This window comes from Gobio gobio (genome assembly GCF_949357685.1).
Source record: "Gobio gobio genome assembly, chromosome: 1".
Classification (NCBI taxonomy): Eukaryota; Metazoa; Chordata; class Actinopteri; order Cypriniformes; family Gobionidae; genus Gobio; species Gobio gobio.
The window spans coordinates 79,784,860-79,804,011 of NC_137097.1; the positions used below are offsets into that span (position 1 = coordinate 79,784,860).

The window sequence follows — 19,152 nt, forward strand, 5'->3', positions numbered from 1 at the left end:
ACAACCCTTACCCATTTACCCAACCCCAACCCTAACCAGAACATAAAGAATTTGATCAAAATCTAAAGTATAATGAGGAAAAATTACTAAATTAATTTGATCTTCAAACCAAACCCCTTTGTTATTTTGCCCTAAACAGAACCATCAAATTGGCAAATAAAATATTAAATATTATCAATAAAACAATTAAAAGAAGGACAGATTTATTCAAAATATTGAGATTTAGAGAAAGGATGACAAAAAACCTATGCAGACACTGTGATTTGAATCAGAGGATGAGAATTATACCCCCCCCCCCCCCCAGACCTTATATTGTTATATAGAAGACACTCGGCAGATTATTGCTGAAGTGGAAGCAAAACATGAAAGTATGAAAAAGTTATGGAAGTATTTTTTATTTTATTTTCTTTTACAAAATAATTTTTACAAAATTTTGACTAAAATTACTATAAAATCAAAGCCACATGTCTAACCAAGTTGTGTTCCAAATATAACAAATATGACAAAAGTTGAAGATCTCCTGAGATTGTGTTTAGGTGCTGTACAAAAAATATCCACCAGGTGTCATCCACATTCCAGTGAATGTTTTTAATACATTCTCCTGTAACAAATGAATACATTTCAGTCTAAATATCACTTCTATCACACATCATTCACCAAATATGAACCTTGAGACTCAGACCTTTCAGATGTGTTTTGTCATAATTAGAAAATGTTTCCATGGTAACGCAACATCCAATTCAAAACAGTTTCCACAGGATGAATTTTGAGTTGGTGAGCTCTCGAATAAAACCTAATTTATAATAATTACTCAAATATATGACACAAAAAAGTGAGTTTTTCCAGTTCAAGTTCTTTCTGCGGTTCTTCCAGCATCAGTTTGAGCGAATCTTTCCTTCATATTCCTTTCCTCTTTCTTTTCTCATCTTCTCTTGATCTTTGTCTCGTTCATTTTCCAGATCTTCAATTATCTTCTTCCTTCCTTCTCTCCCACTCCTCTTTTCTCTCTTGCTCCACTCTTTCATGATATATTTTAATTTAATGTCTCTTTTCGTCAAAATCTATCTCTTTTTCCTCCCTCTCTCTTTTGTTACTGTCTTTTTTTTCTTTTTTTTTCTTTCTCTTTCTCATTTTCTCCAGTTCTTCTTGTTTTTCTCTCAGTTGTTCCTCATGTTTCTCTGTCTTTCTTCTTCCTCGCTTTCTCTCATTTGTCATTTCTTTTCATCCTCTCATTCTCTCGCTGTCAGCTGTTTCATCTGTAATCCTGCTATAATTTGATCTTGTCTGTATTTCTCTTCTCTCTTTCTATCTTCTTCTCTTTCTTTTCGCTGTTTTTCATACTGTGATCTCTGATTTTCAATCTCTCTCTTCATCTCTTCTATTTTCTGATGATATTCAGCTCTTTGCTGTTCTTCCTCTTCTGATTGTTTCTGGTTTTCAGTCTCTCACTTCTTCTGTTCTGTTTTCTCTTTCTCTTTAAACTCTTTTATGAGTTTTTCCTCTTTTTCTCTGAATTGATTCTCCATTTTAATTCTCTCCTCCTCTGCTCTTTGTTTCTCTTCCTCGAGTCTCTTCATCATGTCTTTCATTTCCATCTCATATTTGGCTTGTAATTCTTCTCTCTGAGCCTGAATTTCTCTCTCTCTCTCCTTTATTATTTCCTCCATTCTCTTTTTAATGGACATCTCTGCCTCCTCAAACATGCTGTTAGTGAAGTATCGCCCCTCATTACTATTCTTCACTTCTTTTATCATGTTTAACAGTTGAATCACTTGAGTTCTGTCTTGTTTTTCTCTGTTATTGAAAACCAGGAATCTGTTTCCACAATCTCTGATCAGTTTCTTCCGTTCTTGATTGGTACTTCTCTTCACATAATCATCTATAGATTGATCCTCGAGATCGTCTCCTCCAGTGAACAGGACGATGCTGAACTGAGCAGATTTATGACCAAAGATCTTCTTTATCAGATCTACAGTCTCTGTTTCTTCCTTGGTGAATCTTCCCAAACTCAACACAATGATGAACACATGAGGTCCAGGAGATGACATTGAAATACATTTCATTATTTCTTCCACCACTTGATCATTTGACAATGTCGTGTCAAAGAGTCCTGGAGTATCAACAACAGCTACTGATCGACCATCAACTTCACCAACTGCCTTCTGACACACAGTCGTCACTGAATCTGGCCTTAATTTGCTCTGAAATTCCCTTCTTCCCAGAATAGTGTTTCCTGTTGCACTCTTTCCACTTCCTGTCCTGCCGATCAGCACAATCCTCAGATTCTCCTGATCGTCTGATTCAGCATCTGAAAATCATAAAGAGGTCACACAATAAAAGAAGACTTTTTTTTTTTACTGTTTCTAGTACTTACTAACTTTAATTGACCTTATAACAGATAAATAACTGACAGCCCATCAGCCAATCAAACCACTCCACTGAGAAGCCTTGGTGCAGATAATAAGTGGCTATTAATGGTGTTTGGTTATTGTTCCTGTGTTAATGTCAATGCTCATGACACTTCTATAATTGTAATTTCACTATTTTCTCCTACAGTTAAGCTAAACATAACCTGATACAGCTTGTGCTTTGTGTTGTTTTTATTTGTTGTTTATTTGCACAATGATAAACTGCATCTGGAAAGCCATAAAGGAAATGGAACCGCTGAGGACCACATGATAGAAAGTGTGAGCGAAATAGGATACATTTATTACTCTTATACAATCTAAATGACCAGCATCCAGTGTCACTGTGCTAGAGATTATCCTTTTATTTTGATTTAATTAATGTAACTATTCTGATTAAATATGTTTCTGGCATGTTGTGTTTTTGGCAACAATTCTTTTAACCCTAACGGATGCAGTGTGTAGATTTCATGAGGCTCAAATGATCAAGACCTCCACCACAGAGTCCTGACCTTAACCCCATTCAAAGTCTTTGGGAAGTTCTGGAGTCAACTATAAACTGCCTGTCCCAAATAAAGTTGTGCTGGACCGCCTTTAGCTTTGATTACATTGTGTATTAATTGTGGAATTGTTTCGACAACATTACGCAACATCACAAAATTTATTTCCATCAAGGGTTTCATCAATTTTTGGTCCATCACTCTGTAAAGTCTCCTCCAGCACATCCCAGGGTTAGGTCCCAATTTAAGTTCTGGACTCAGACGTGCCAAATCATGTGTGAAAATGATTCTTTATGCTTCTCCCAACCATTCTCTCACAGTCTGAGCTGATGAATAAACCTAAAAATTAAACTTCCTCCACCCCAGTAAAACCAATGCAATTTATTTTTCTTCAAAAATATTTTTTCTTTTTAATTTTGCATTTTGAGATGATTTGATGGTATTTTTTAATATTTATGCAATAATTATGGTCTATTTTTGCCATTTGCCATTTTTTTATTTATTATTATTGCAGTATTTCAGGTTAAAATAGAGACTAGGCCTTCAAAATAATTATTTTGAAGGCAGATTAGCCCCTCTTTTGGAATTATTTAAGAAATCATGCAACCATGTGTGTAACCACTAGAGGTCTCTGTGGAGAGGCTTGAGAATTTCCTAGTTCTGTTTTGAACACATTTAATAATTTTTTTGATGGATTTGAATATATATTTAAAAAATCTCAAAGACTATTTATTGTAAAGGTTTAGATTTTTTTTAGTTAGAAATATAGATTTTTTTTCTGTGAATTTGTGTTTTTGCAGATTTCCCATTCATTTCCTATGGTGGTCATTTTTGACCGAAGAGCACAAATGGGAGTATTTTTTTACGACCACTTAGCATGCTCGAATCATGCCCTCAATTTAATTTGTGTTTATATACCTAATGATAGAAAAGTCACCAAGTCATTCATATCATTCTGATGAAGCTGTGATTTTTAGAAATTCCAAATGTGGTTCAGTTTTTCATAGGTGTGTGTGTGTGTGTGTGTGTGTGTGTGTGTGTGTGTGTGTGTGTGTGTGTGTGTGTGTGTGTGTGTGTGTGTGTGTGTGTGTGTGTGTGTGTGTGTGTGTGTGTGTGTGTGTGTGTGTGTGTGTGTGTGTGTGTATAAGTGTGTGTGTATAAGTGTGTGTGTGAGTGGATGTGTCAATATCACACTCTTGATGTTTTAGAGTGTCACTCCTTTACTGCTGTGTACTTTTTTTCAGCATTGTGGCTGATTTGTAGATTGTACACACAAATATTCTGTGAATTTTTGTGTTTTTGCCAATTTCCCATTCATTTCCTATAGTCGCTCATTTATGACCGAAGACAATGAACGCTACTTTTTTTTTTTTACGACCAATTAGCATGCTCGAATCATGACCCCAATTTTTTTGTGTGTTTACATCCCTAATGCATGAAAAGTCACCAAGTTTCATATCATTCTGATGAAGCTGTGATTTTTAACATTTCAAAACAGAAAATTTTCCGGTCAGAAATGACCGAAGAGCACCAGAGGGTTAAGAAATGAAAAGCTACACACTCCATCAATTAGAGTTAGAAGATCTCTTGCCAAACATATAACATTACTAGAAACATAATAATCACTGGAATAATGATCCAATCATACACTCTAAAAAATGCTGGGTTAAAAATAACCCAAGTTGGGTTGAAAATGGACTAACCCAGCAATTGGGTTGTTTTAAGCAAACATTTAACCCAACCGATGGGTTAAAACAACCCAATTGCTAGGTTAGTCCATTTTCAACCCAACTCGGGTTATTTTTTACCAAGCATTTACTATTAAACCCTTAAACAAAATGCAAAACAACAGCAGGGCTGCCAGTGTGTGTTATGCTGCCATAATGCAGTGAATTTGGGCTCTATGAAATCCTATTTTTTCCCAAATTGCAATAACATTTTTATTTTTGGACTCCATTTAAATAGTTATTTAAAAAGCATGTCTAGTTAATTTAAATGAAACTTTTTATTAACAAGAATTTATTAAAAGTTGAACAAAAATTACATTTTTAGGGCCTTATGATATACGTTTTATTAATAATATCTCTTATATTATTTGTTTTTAGTTTTCTGGATTTCATTTTCAATGGTTTAACACATTTTAGTAATCAAAACACATGTCTAATTAATTTAAATGAAACTTTTTATTAACAAGAATTTATTAAATGTTAACATGTTACAACAAAAATTACATTTTTAGGGCCTTATGAAATACGTTTCATTTATAATATCTCTTTTTTATTATCTGTTTTTAGTTTTCTGGATTTCATTTTTAATGCACTCTAAAAAATGCTGGTTTAAAAATAGCCCAAGTTGGGTTGAAAATGGACTAACCCAGCAATTGGGTTGTTTTAACCCAGCGGTTGGGTTAAATGTTTGCTTAAAACAACCCAATTGCTGGGTTAGTCCATTTTCAACCCAACTTGGGTTATTTTTTACCCAGCATTTTTTAGAGTGTAGCGTTTGCATTTCAATTTAATATTGAAAGTTAAAAAAAAGAGAAAAGGGCTTGATTTAATATTTTTAGGTTCAGGGATAGAAAATGGATTAATGGCTTGAATATTCGATTCCCACATGTGGGCAGGCATGAAACGCCCCTTTCCTCTGATTGGTCAAACAAAGATCAACCCATGCCGCGTTCAGTTCTTCCACAGTTCTGTGCAGAATAACATTCCTCCGCTGATGGATGGCTTCTTAAAGTGTTTATGACAAATAAACTCTCTCTCATAAAAAAACGTATGCTGGGCAGGGACTAGAAAGGGTTTTCTTCTCTATAGGCATGGATTCGACAACCTACGTGCTCCAGAAATATTAGCTGATTATTTCAGAAATATTAATGTAGGTTATCTCGCATCTGCAGCCACATTACCCATCAGCCTACTTCAAATCTGCATGACCCACTGCACAGCAGCAGATGCAGTCACATTGTGGCGAAGCTCAGACCAGTATCAATTGTAAAAGCAGCAGTCATAATTTTAGACAGCACACTGAGTTTTGGACAAGGGATGAAGCTGAAATCAAATTAATGAATGCTATTGCAAAATAAAGCCACAGAACTGTTGCACGGCTAACTCTCTGGACAGTGCTGTTCATGAATGAATCTGATTCTTTGAATGAATCGGTTGAGTGAATGATTTAATGTCCCATAGACAGCCACTTGCTTCATTCCTGAATCAGCATTTTGAACGAATCGGTAGAATGAATGAATGACTCACTGACTGACTATTATTAAAGCTACACTGTGTGATATTTCCCCCCATCTAGTGGTGAACTTGTATATGACCATCCAGTGAATTTTAGTTTCTGTTCCTCTCAATTCCGATTTTGTTTCAACTCCTACGGTGGCCGATTTAGTCCAAGATTAACATGGCTTCCAGTTCGACCTTGTCCACATTCGACACGGTGCCTGTGGGATATTCTGTGCGCAGTGGGATGGTTGGAACTCAACTAGCCTAATTATTCGGCTAGAAAGAACTGCAGCTAATCCAGAGTGAACTTTGATGCTAGTAATGTTTATTCAGTCATCCAATTGCAAGGCATAAACAGGTTTGCGTGGATATGTACATAAATGTGGTTTCTGTGAGAGAACAAATAAGGATGGTAAATATACATACACAGTTAAGAACTGTATAACTATACTTATAAGTTACATTTGTATAATGTAACCGTAAACCAGAGCTTATTGTACCATATATAGGCGCTAAATGCAGCTGCATTAAAAGGAGCGGAGCTGCCGCTGCTGCTGCTAACAAGCGGTGTCCGGTTACAAAAGTGTGTGCGGCGCTTTAACATTAGCACTGCAGACAGTCAGTGCGCTCTGTTTAACAATGTTAATATGCCGATCAGACCTGATACATATTTCCATCAACATACATTACAAGCAAATATTTAAAAACGAATAAACATTGTTGATAACAAAATAACTGAATGATTATTCAAATAGGTGAGCATTACGCTATTGTATGTTGACACAAAAATACTTCTGAGGTGAAATCAACTGAATTACGCGATGACACACTCTGAAACACATCCACAATGACAATAACTATTATTACTTACGGAGTTATTAACGCACAGAAACACCACACAAGGAAAAACAGACTTTTGAGGAATAAACAAGCCAGGAAAACTCCGTATAACTCTGTTACTGGAGCTGCTGAGATGAAAACTCTCTGTGCATGCACCAGACAAGTCTGAACAAGTTGACGCGCACATGCGCGAGGCAGGGAATTTTGTACAGTGCCATCGAGTATTAAAACGCGAAAGGCGAAGCTTGAATTTACGGGTATGTCCCTCTTTGGCTAATGTACTTTCAAGATGGAGGGGCAACATGGCGACCACCGTTAGATCCCATTACCTAATGTATTTTCAATGGCATATTATAAACTTACGAGAACACTTTATTACTTGAAAGAAGTAAATATACATTAATGAGCACATATATTTTTGAAAGAACTAAGTGTTTTTAGCTAAGAATAAACTAAAAAAGTTACACAGTGTAGCTTTAAGACAGTTACATGCTGCCACCTACTGGGGGTTTTACTCTCATAATCTAAGTTTCGTTTAATTTTGTCATTAATTTCGTATTTCTAAAGGCTATTCAAAATATTATATTTAAATCTTTAATCTCATAACACTGTGTAATTGTAATTACTGTGTAAATCCTCTGAGCAGCATTAAAACAGTTTGCAAATCTAAATGCCACTTCAGAATTCAGATGCAGCTTCTAGTTGATACTGATTTAATTTGATTGGTAACAGCCTATTGTCTTATTATTCTAATTTAATTTGTTGATTAAATTTAAGAATTTTTCATAAAAGATGAAAAATATATTTAAACAAGATTAGAATAATTGATTATAAGCCACTCAAGTCATTAATTCATTTTCTATCCCTGAACCTAAAAATATAAAATCAAGCCGAATTCTCGGTTTTTATTTAGAAAATAAATAAATAAATGAGCCGTTTTCTCATTTTTCAACTTTCCATATTAAATCGAAAAATGAATGAACACAGGACCCGGGTCAAACAGTGTTTTATATATATATATACACACACACAAATATTAATGTCATATTGTTATATATTGTAAATCACATAAATAATGTGTTTAATTAATTATGAATGAAACATTTATTTATATGACTCACCATCTGACTGAATCTTCTGCTCCAACTCTTTGATTTTATTCTCCATTTCACTCAGTTGTGTCTTATGTTGTTCCTCAAGCTCTTGTGTTGCTCTGTTCTCTTGAGCTTTCACATACATCTGAAGTGAATATGGTTCAGTCTTCATGTTCTCTATATAATCCAGTAGATCTGGGATCTGTCTTGAGTCTTCAGGTTCCGTTAACCCCATCACTCTGTACTGACCTCCACAACGACTGATTAACCTCTGAGATTCTGGGCTGGATTTGACAAACTCTGAAGCAAATCCGTCAGCAGTGAGCTCTGTGGTGAAGAGCAGCATTAAGTGCTCTTTGGGATAAAATATCTTCTGGATTTTCTCTATTTCTGCTTTATCTTCATCATTCAGAGCCCCAACTGGAACAATGAGGAGGAAAGCATGAACTCCAGGATCACAGAGAGACACACAGCGGAGTGTCTGACGCATCACTTCCTCCTCTGAGAGCCGACTGAGAGCTGGAAGCTCCACCAGACTGATCAGACGACCATGAATCCTCTCTCTCTTCACACACTCTTCACTGCTTGCTAGCTGACATGACAGTTTTATCCTTTTCCCTCGTAAACGTTTTGACACAGAGACCTTAAGTGATCCGTTACTTCCACACAGCACCAGGTTCAGCTTCGGTTTTCCAGTGAGATGTACATTTCCTTAAAGACCAGCAACAAAGTATGTTATTACAGGATTTCAGTCAGACTAACACATTTACATCACATTTCAAAAGTGGAATAATTGCTTTAGTCTAATTGAAATCAAATGTAATGATCTGCTGTGCTGCAAAAACAGTACGAGATGGGGCACAACAGCCGAAGATGTCCATCAAATCTTAGTTTGCTTTAAGATATAAATAATTTATTTTCTTAACACAATTCACCCCATGTATATAACACCCCTCAAAACTTTCTGACAAGCTGTTGATCAGACGTTCATCAGAAACAAACAAAAAAGGAATTTGAGCATTTTGTTTGCACAATCTAAACCACAAGTAATTGAAAGAGTATTTCCCATGGGTCAAATGCTTTATCCCAGTATTCAGAACCTGAGAGCAAACCCACAGCAGCAAACATTGATATTAATTTTTCATATGAAGGCATGTTTATGAAGAAGAATTAATGATAATGCAGCATAAAACAGATCATTTAACCCTTAAATGCATATTTCGGGTCTTTATTGACCCGGGACGTCCTTCACTAACCTCCCTCTCATTCAGTTTTTAAAGGTAGATACCAACTTTCTTAGTATTCCTCAACAATTCATTTATTAATTGAATATACACTCACCTAAAGGATTATTAGGAACACACACTAATACTGTGTTTGACCCCCTTTGACCTTCAGAACTGCCTTAATTCTACGTGGCATTGATTCAACAAGGTGCTGAAAGCATTCTTTAGAAATGTTGGCCCATATTGATAGGAGAGCATCTGCAGTTGATGGAGATTTGTGGGATGCACATCCAGGGCACAAAGCTCCCGTTCCACCACATCCCAAAGATGCTCTATTGGGTTGAGATCTGGCGACTGTGGGGCCATTTTAGTCCAGTGAACTCATTGTCATGTTCAAGAAACCAATTTGAAATGATTCGAGCTTTGTGACGGTGCATTATCCTGCTGGAAGTAGCCATCTGAGGATGGGGACATGGTGCTCATAAAGGGATGGACATGGTCAGAAACAATGCTCAGGTAGGCCGTGGCATTTAAACCATGCCCAATTGGCACTAAGGGGCCTAAAGTGTGCCAAGAAAACATCCCCCACACCATTACACCACCACCACCAGCCTGCACAGTGGTAACAAGGCATGATGGATCCATGTTCTCATTCTGTTTACGCCAAATTCTGACTCTACCATCTGAATGTCTCAACAGAAATCCAGACCAGGCAACATTTTTCCAGTCTTCAACTGTCCAATTTTGGTGAGCTTGTGCAAATTGTAGCCTCTTTTTCCTATTTGTAGTGGAGATGAGTGGTACCCGGTGGGGTCTTCTGCTGTTGTAGCCCATCCACCTCAAGGTTGTGTGTGTTGTGGCTTCACAAATGCTTTGCTGCATACCTCGGTTGTAACGAGTGGTTATTTCAGTCAAAGTTGCTCTTCTATCAGCTTGAATCAGTCGGCCCATTCTCCTCTGACCTCTAGCATCAACAAGGCATTTTCGCCCACAGGACTGCCGCATACTGGATGTTTTTCCCTTTTCACACCATTCTTTGTGAACCCTAGAAATGGTTGTGCGTGAAAATCCCAGTAACTGAGCAGATTGTGAAATACTCAGACCGGCCCGTCTGGCACCAACAACCATGCCACGCTCAAAATTGCTTAAATCACCTTTCTTTCCCATTCTGACATTCAGTGTGGAGTTCAGGAGATTGTCTTGACCAGGACCACACCCCTAAATGCATTGAAGCAACTGCCATGTGATTGATTGATTAGATAATTGCATTAATGAGAAATTGAACAGGTGTTCCTAATAATCCTTTAGGTGAGTGTATTAAACAATATAACAAGAAAAATAAATTTGTAAACGAATGTCTGTTTGATAATACATTTCTTGTAAAAAATTGTATAGGGTCTATAGTGACCCAATGTATGTACTATAGTAAGTATTTGTTTTCTGCACAACAATAATTGAATCTTTGATGACTGAATAAGTGCAATCATCTTTTCTCCACAAGGTGGCAATGTCTTATACACAATGATGAAGTGACGTTTCACTCATAGTCACCGCAGGCAGAAAACAAAACAATAAGAATAATCATCAGTAAAACTGGCTCAGAGATTTGAAGAACTAAAGGCAATCAAATATTTTGATGGTGGATCTGGTGAAGAAGCTGTCAGCGATCAAAATATTGATTTTGAAGGTGTTGAAAAGTATAGTTTTGAGAATATGGTTGAGATTGTGAATATGAATGTACTGGGAAATGAGCTCTGACGAGGATAGTTAAACCCTTCCAATTTCTAAAAGGAAACTAAACATATTATATTTTATTATTTTCTAATTTATATTAAAATGCTAAAATATTTATACTATTGTGGCAGTTAGAGGCCCATCCATGTCAGATATAGTTCTGGGTCATTATATAATAATATATAATAATGATTGGTGAAACATTCATGCATTTAAGGATAATTTCTTGCATGTGTTAGAAAAAGTACAAAACGCCATTTTTTTCATAGAAAACATAAGCTATAATATTTTACATCATTTAGTTTGACAGTGTTAGTGTTTGACTACTACTGTTGGTTTATGGTTAACAGAAAAAGTATAAGACTCACCCTTGACTGCTTTGTTCCATGTACTTTGCTGAAAGACACATTAGATTCTATTTAACACCTGATAAGATGATGACACTGGCAATAATGGCATAAGTGTACGAAGTATATCTCAAAACTCACTCTCATGCAGCAGCATATGTCTCTATTCAATAATTTACTGAACATATTTCTTCATACCTCTGTGGTGACTCTGATCACATCACTGTCTCTGGTGTAGTTGAGTTTACCCACCGCTGCACATTTGATCTCATACTCCATCTCTTCTCTCAGATCAGTCAGAGTAACTGTGTGTTGATCCTTCAGCACAGGTTCAGATGTCCAGACTGTGTCCTGCTTCGGTTTATACAGTAATCTGAGCTCCACTGTAGCAGGACATGATGGAGGAACCTTCAGAACCACAGTCTGACCTTTGACCTCTTCAGTGACTGGGCGGGCTGGTTTGGATGGAGGAGTGAAACAAACAGCTTCACCGTATCCATGTTCATACAGGAGAATGCAGGAACCAGGATTGTTTTCCATTTCTCTAGAGGACACAATGAACTTGGCTGGTTTGCAGTCTTTTGATTTGGTTAAGTTCTTAAATATCTCCAAATTGTTCCTCATGAACTTTATGACATTAGGAGTGAGCCAAGACTTTTGCTTTGAATCAGGGCTCTTCTCATCAGATTCTCCTTGTGTTGAAGGACTGAGATAGGCATTCTGTTTAGCAAGGAGCACATCTGACCAGTCCAATGATGTGAACGTGTAGCTGACCAGATTCCCGACCTCCAGATCCATCATGATGGCATCTATGTTGGCTTCTACCTCAACTTCTTTCAGCTGTCTGAGGACTGATTTAATAATATCAGACTCTCTTTCTCTCTCTTTAAGCCATTCTGCAAGATCACTTCCTCTGAATGGAGATGCATTGTGTTCTTGTAGAAGTTCATTCAGTGCAGTTTCCTTTATCATGTCTCCACGGATGTTTGGTAGCAAAGTGCCCAGTTTCTTCATGAGTCTCAACTTGTACATGTAGCAGTTTTTCTTAATTTCCAGTATTTTATCATGAAATGCATCAAACGTAATAGCAGGAGAGTCTTCCATTAAGTCACTACATTTCATCTCAGTTGTATTTAAACTCTCAATCACTGATTCAATCTTTATGATTAGATCCATGCTGATATCTCTTTGAAGTTTTGATGTTCTTGAGTGAAGTTTGTCCAGAGGATAAAGCCAAACTCTCAGTGGAACCGCCAGCTCTTGGTTTTCTTTCAGCAGTTTTGGAAGTTCAGCAAAAACCTTCAACGCATCTTCAAAAGAGGTCGGATTAGACGGCAGCTGGAAATCACCGTAAAATGTACACGTGAAGTTTTTGACAGTATTTTTCTGATTGTGATTCACACTTAGATCAGCATTTGCACTCACTGAAACGATGCTTTGTAGTTTCTCAAGAGCCACTTTTACTTCTCCTTTTACTGTTTTTTTATCTTCGTCAGATGAAACTTCCCTATCAAACACAAAGCAAGCATCTGCTCCATACAGCACTCCGGTCACTACATGTGTAGCTATGTCACTATCATCATCAGGAGCAATATTTTCAGGAGACAAATGGTTTGTGATCAGTTCCTCAAACCTGCTGGTTGAATGATAATGTAGCGTCAGTCTCTGCTGTTTGAAAGATGTCTTGGTGTCTGTGAGATATTTTGCTGATCCACTAACTTGGATGAGATCACCCAAAAGACTCAGTTTGAGTCCACCATCAATATTCAGTAATTTAGATTTGTCCTGAATGGAGTCTGAAGCTGTGACATTGAAATCTGTATTGATTTGGGAATGAGAGGAAATATTCTGCTGCAGCTGCTCTTTATTCCAAAGTCTTACCCCTGTAAAAGGACAAATACGAATATATTAGATTCACATTTCACATCTGAAACAAATTCTGATGTTTATTAATAAAGTTTAAAACAATGAAAGTGAAAATGTCATGTTTGCTCACCTTTTGTTTATGATTTATTTGTCTTGAATATAATTTAAAGGCATTTATAGGAAAACTACAGACATTTTTATTCCTAGATTGATTTGACTAAAATTCACCTGTTATTAATGCATCTTTTCTGCAGTCATACAGCATGCCGAGCTGGAAGGGTCTCCCAAGAGCTGCTGTTTCAATCACATTCACTCCCACTGAATCCATACTGTAGACAAACATCACAGGAGGAAAAAATGTTATTTGTGTTACACTGCGTTCACACCGCCGCCGGCGAGAGCGTCAAAGTGGCCGGAAGTCATTAATTTTCATTGGGAGCCGGTGGTGAGCTCCGGCGAGAGCGGCGAGGCACGTCTCGGATGATTTGGCGTCGAGGAGAGTTGAAATCAGCTCAACTTTATGGTAATGAGACATGCCGCGGTTCGGCGGCAACCAATGGGAATGTAGAAGTGCTCCGCTTGATAGAATCTCAGAGAACGCTGTCCTGGAAACTTTGGTTATGACCACATTAGTTCCCAAGCAAAATGGAGAAGAGGTTGATCATTGCGGTGGCGGGTTTGATAAGAAGGCGCGCAACATTTTTGCTCTAGAACGCTTGTTTCTCAGCATGCAATTCATTTGATTCAACCAATTGCATTAATTCTGCACTTCAACCAGGACAGTTATTGTACTGTAGGCTGCACACAAATTAATGTTAATGTTAATTAAAGACCAAGTCTAGCAAACGTCTTCGATAAAACTGCATGTTGAAATTAGACTAGCACTTAAACCATGAACACAAAAGCCACACCACACAAATGGCTTTTAAATGGTGCATTGGGCTCGAGTGGAACCCTCCATTGTGTCCCGAGTGCTCACGGTTGGATGATTGGTTCCTGTGTGCGGCTCCCCAGTTTCTTCCCAGAGGTGCATGAGGAAGTTTAGAAGTTGTGGAAGGCACCTTTTCCTACCCAGAACCATTTTTCTGCCTCCTCCACTCTCACTACCCTCAATGGCGGAGCCGCCAAGGGTTATGTGGACAGTCCACAGCCCTGGCTACTACGGCTTACTCTGCCACTGGACTGGCCGCCTCTGCCCTGCATGCCATGGCCATCCTGCAGGTCCATCAGGCAAAAGCTCTCAAAGAGGCCCATCTCCCAGGCCGGCCTCTTCGACAACACTGTCGAGGACTTGCCTATGAGGTCTCGGCAGCCCAGAAGTAGACTGAAGTGATAAAGCACATCCTACCCCAGAGTGACACTGCCACCAAGCCGTTGTGGGCTCCCCCTCAGCCTGCTTGTCACCAAGGGCATCCCCCTGCAGCTGCACCGGTCGACCCTTCTGAAGGAAGGCGACGCAGCCCATCCAGACCACTAAACCCTCGAAGCGCACTTCGAAGCGGCCCTGGGTCAGGTGGCCCAGAGATGAAGGGAGCTGATCTGAACCAGAAGATGGTTGGAGGGCTGGGGGGAGAATCTTGTGTTTCATTTTGTTTCATTTTCCTCAACGACAGCGAGCAATGCTCTGCTTCCTCACTCGCAGCCGCCCCTTCATTCACCACAGGCAGTCTGCATTTCGAGGACGCACCGCCTCCCTATCCAGTCCCTCAGGGGACCCACGGAGCCGGGACGTTGTGCTTCCTGAGTTGGGCCCTAGTGCTCCTCACAAATATGCGTTTCCCCCAGTGAGCCTACTCGTACAGACACTGTGCAAGATCAGGAAGAAAGAGGAGCATGTCTTGATGGTTTTGTCTTACTGGCCCACCCAGACCTGGTTCTCAGAACTGATGCTCCTTGTGACAACCCCTCCCTCCCTGGTGGATTTCCCTGAGGAAGGACCTGCTTTCTCAGGGACGGGGCACCATTTGCCACCCGTGTCCGGACCGAGGACTTAAGTGGCTTAACACCTCAAGCTAGAGCCTCCTCTAGGTGCTTATGTGTTTAAAGTGGGGTCTGTTCGCTTCGGCGGGAAGACTCCCGGAAGTGCCCGATTGGCTCTGTTCTTTCCTTCCTTCAAGAGGGCTTGGAGCAGAGGCTGCAGTTGCCACCATCGCAGCACATCATGTTGCTGTTGATGGCAGGTCACTGGGAAACCTCCCGGACCACGCCTCATCCCTTCCTTTCTCACGTCATCTTGAGACCCCAGCCCTCACTCCCACCACAAGTTCCCACCACTCCCTTTAGGGACCAGGTGGTGAATTTTCAGTGCTTTGCAAGCACTGCCCCTGGAGGAGGCATGCACGGTCGGTCAGCCCTTGTACCGGGCTAGATCCCCATATGCTGTTATTCCCCCTGAGTAATCAAATATGTGTATTATCCACAATACAGTTTCCCAGTCAGTAGACCCTTGTCTTGCCCTGGGCAGTTCTGGACCTACTGCAGACATCTTCCTTATATATTTAGTACTGCCCCATGGGTCAGTTCATAAGTGTAGCCACCACACATTACCTCCCTTTTGGCAGGGTGTGGTACCCGTAGTGTCCTTCTCCATTGGACTAGGTATGTTTCCCCAGCGTTAACAACACTGGTCAAAACAATGGTAATTCAGATCTGAAGCACTCGTCCCCGTGAAATGTCACGATATAGAAACAGCAGCTATGACCATCCCCAGAGTAAGTCCTGTACCTTCCATCCCATTTGGTGTGAAGGACTATCCCTTGCTTACTTGGGGCGCTGGGTGGGTTACGACTGTACCAAAGGGGCACGCAACAGCTTGCCAGCATCTACATCTCCAACACTTTGAGACACTCTTTTAACACAGTTCAGAGGCTGTGGAGCTTTCCATAGGGACCTCATGACTTAAAGGGTTAGTTCACCCAAAAATGAAAATTCTGTCATTAATTACTTACCCTCATGTCGTTCGACACCCGTCAGACCTCCGTTCATCTTCGGAACAGAAATGAAGATATTTTAGTTGAAATCTGATGGCTCTGAAAGGCCTCCATTGACACAATGGCACGGTTCACTCTCAAGAGTTCACTTCAAAGCGTTATGAATCAGTGAGCCGAATGATGATTCGGATCGCGTGTCAAACCGCCAAACTGCTGAAATTTGGCGATTCAAACTGCTGAGTCGACTCGCTGATTCATAACGCTTCGAAGCTTCATGATGCCTTGTTTTGAAATCGTCATCACTATGTAAGTCGTTATTTAGGGTTTTTTTGCGCACAAAAACTATTCTCGCTGATTCATAAAGTTATTTTAGAACCACTGTAGTGAGATGGACTTTGCAACGACGTCTTTAGTACCTTTTAAGGGTCTTGAGAGTGAACCGTGCCATTGTGTCAATGGAGGCCTTTCAGAGCCATCAGATTTACACTAAAATATCTTCATTTCTGTTCCGAAGATGAACGGAGGTCTTACGGGTGTCCAACGACATGAGGGTAAGTAATTAATGACAGAATTTTCATTTTTGGGTGAACTAACCCTTTAATGCCAAACTGACTGAATGGGAACGTCTAGGTGGGAACTGAGACTTAACAAGATTCCATATTTGGTGGTTGTTTTGTTATAGAAGTAATATTGCAAAAGAAATGTATACATTTGTGACCGGAAAATGCATTTTAAAAATTAAATGGCGTTTGGGTCTCACCCGATGGCTGTTTTTGGTATAACACCTAAATAAAATCTCACAGGAACCTCAATTTTTTTTATATCAACTTTAAATTTGGAAAATAACTTATTTGGACATATGGCTTTAATTTTTATAGCAATTTCAGAGTAAAAAATATTATGTAAAATATTGATTTGATATAAAATATAAACTTTATAGTACAGGACATCATCTTTACAGTAAACATAAACTTCTTTAACTTTTTCATGCTTTCAATTTTTGAAATTATTTGAACTGATCTGTATTTCAAAGCGTTCATTAATTACAACAATTTAAGTTTGGATAGTGCATTTTCACATCTATGTTCAAAAAGGGGGGTGACAGTTAAGGGGTTAAGCATGAAGCGTAAGTAAAATTGAAACTAAAATTCCAATAAAATGAACAGAAGCACTATTAAAAGACCTGCACGCATTATACCTTCACCCATGCCTATACTAATCATCCAGCACACCCACAATCATATATAAAAGTATGACATATGGATGGATGGATTAACTACATCTTGTTTTGGTCTATTCATTATTATTATTATTATTTTAAAAAGTCAAGCACACCATCAACTAATTCCCATCCACCTCCGTTTATGTACTGTCTCGTCATAATATGACAAAAACGTCAAAAATAATCTTTAAAATCCATTTTCATGCCTTGTACTGTAAGCTTATATTTAATTACCAAAATACATTAGACATCATCAACTCTGAGACATGTGAAAAAAATTTACGTTAGCGTTAAGTGTCAAAGTATTGTTGTCATGGAGGTTTTAAGAGTGTTTTTGCTGATGTTTTATTTGTGGTTATTTATATTTGTTACACTTTTAGTTTTTTAATACACAATGTTGTTGTGCTGCTTAGTCTAATTAAAAGTCAATCTTGTCAGCAGTGAATTACTCCTTTAAGGCAATCTGTTCCCTTTACAGGAGGAGCACCACATCATTGTTCACATCATCACATTGTTGTTTGAAGTTCCACATAATTTACATTTGCAGTTTTGGGTTTTATCTTTTTATCGGTGTTGTTACTGTATAGTGCTCTTTCACGTCATGTCACTTTTCTGTTTATCCACCATATTTCAGACCAACAGGGCAATAAAGAACAGAAAGAAAAAACAAGGTTGAGAGAATGTTTTCATTATGCTATTGTTACCTTTTAATAATGTTCTAATCATGACAAGAAAAGTGTTAATGTTCTTGAAATGTTTCAAATAAATGTTTACAAAAAAAACATTATATTGTGAGCAAATATACAGTAGAAGAGTATAATGTGTTCTATCACACAAAATGTAAATTTTTAAGAGACATTTTAAATCACTATTATCCTATTTGAAAGGGAACTTCCTGTTTGTTTGTTGTGAAACAAGACCTGGTACTTCAGAACTGTAATTTCTCCATCATCTTTTTTCTGTAAATAGGCCTAATGTTACTTTACGGTGTCTGATTTACCCATAATTAATAATATTCATTCTCGTTTCATACAATTTTGTCAACATTAATAAGCGAGTTCCAGTTCTTCATATGTGTATTCTGTGTTATAAACCACTTCCTGTTTATAAATGTGTAGCCTGTATTTTAGCACAATTTTTACTCACCTTCTCTGTTCAAAGAATTTGGAGAGGAGTTGTCTTTTTTAGACTCCTGTATAAAAAAAAAAGACTTTTTAAACTTTTCTCATTAAAACTTTCAAATGAACTTGTAATTTATTTGTGTGCTGAGATGTTTGTCTTCCACAAACCGGTCAGATTAGCTTTCACTTTCAGTAGCCCAAGTTCATTGAAACTCCTCCCAGTTACAGACACGGACATTCATTTTATCAATCTTAGTAGATTTGCCTGTTAAATTAAAATACTTTATAGTAGCGATGGATGAACATTCATCAAATAAACAATGAACAGTCCGTTTAATGATTTGAAAAGTGATGCTTTATAAGCGGTAGATTTAGACAAAATCGTTTTACATCGATTTAGCTTAGTAGCCTTCAAATAACATTAGCTACTTCAAGTCAAACAATGAGAATATTGAGTAATATGTTTATTACGGCAATATAAAACATGATTTGAAACAGATGCCAAGCACTGAGTCCATCTGCTGGTTAAACACAGTAAATGCACAGCAAAACTATCTTCAATGACGTGCTAAAACCGGCTAAAACAACAGTAGGCGTTCTCTTTACTATCAGTATAAAATATACCACTAAAGGCGTAGTT

At 38.2% G+C, this 19,152-nt stretch overlaps 1 protein-coding gene across 2 annotated transcripts; it reads right to left on the reverse strand.

Moving 5' to 3' along the window:
* Nucleotides 1–411: 411 nt before the first annotated feature.
* LOC307133447 (uncharacterized protein) lies at nucleotides 412–18,720 on the reverse strand. 2 transcript variants are annotated; one of them, XM_079828533.1, is made up of 7 exons: nucleotides 18,681–18,720; nucleotides 18,538–18,583; nucleotides 13,468–13,568; nucleotides 11,572–13,256; nucleotides 11,395–11,422; nucleotides 8,094–8,777; nucleotides 412–2,308 (listed from the first exon to the last, which is right to left on the reverse strand). In XM_079828533.1, the coding sequence occupies exons 3-7, from the start codon at nucleotides 13,565–13,567 to the stop codon at nucleotides 1,446–1,448; spliced, it is 3,360 nt and encodes a 1,119-aa protein (XP_079684659.1). In that variant the 5' UTR covers nucleotide 13,568; nucleotides 18,538–18,583; nucleotides 18,681–18,720; the 3' UTR covers nucleotides 412–1,445. The 2 variants fall into 2 exon arrangements, with proteins under 2 accessions (XP_079684659.1, XP_079684658.1); XM_079828532.1 differs by having other exon boundaries at nucleotides 18,538–18,720.
* Between the last annotated feature and the right edge of the window lie 432 nt (nucleotides 18,721–19,152).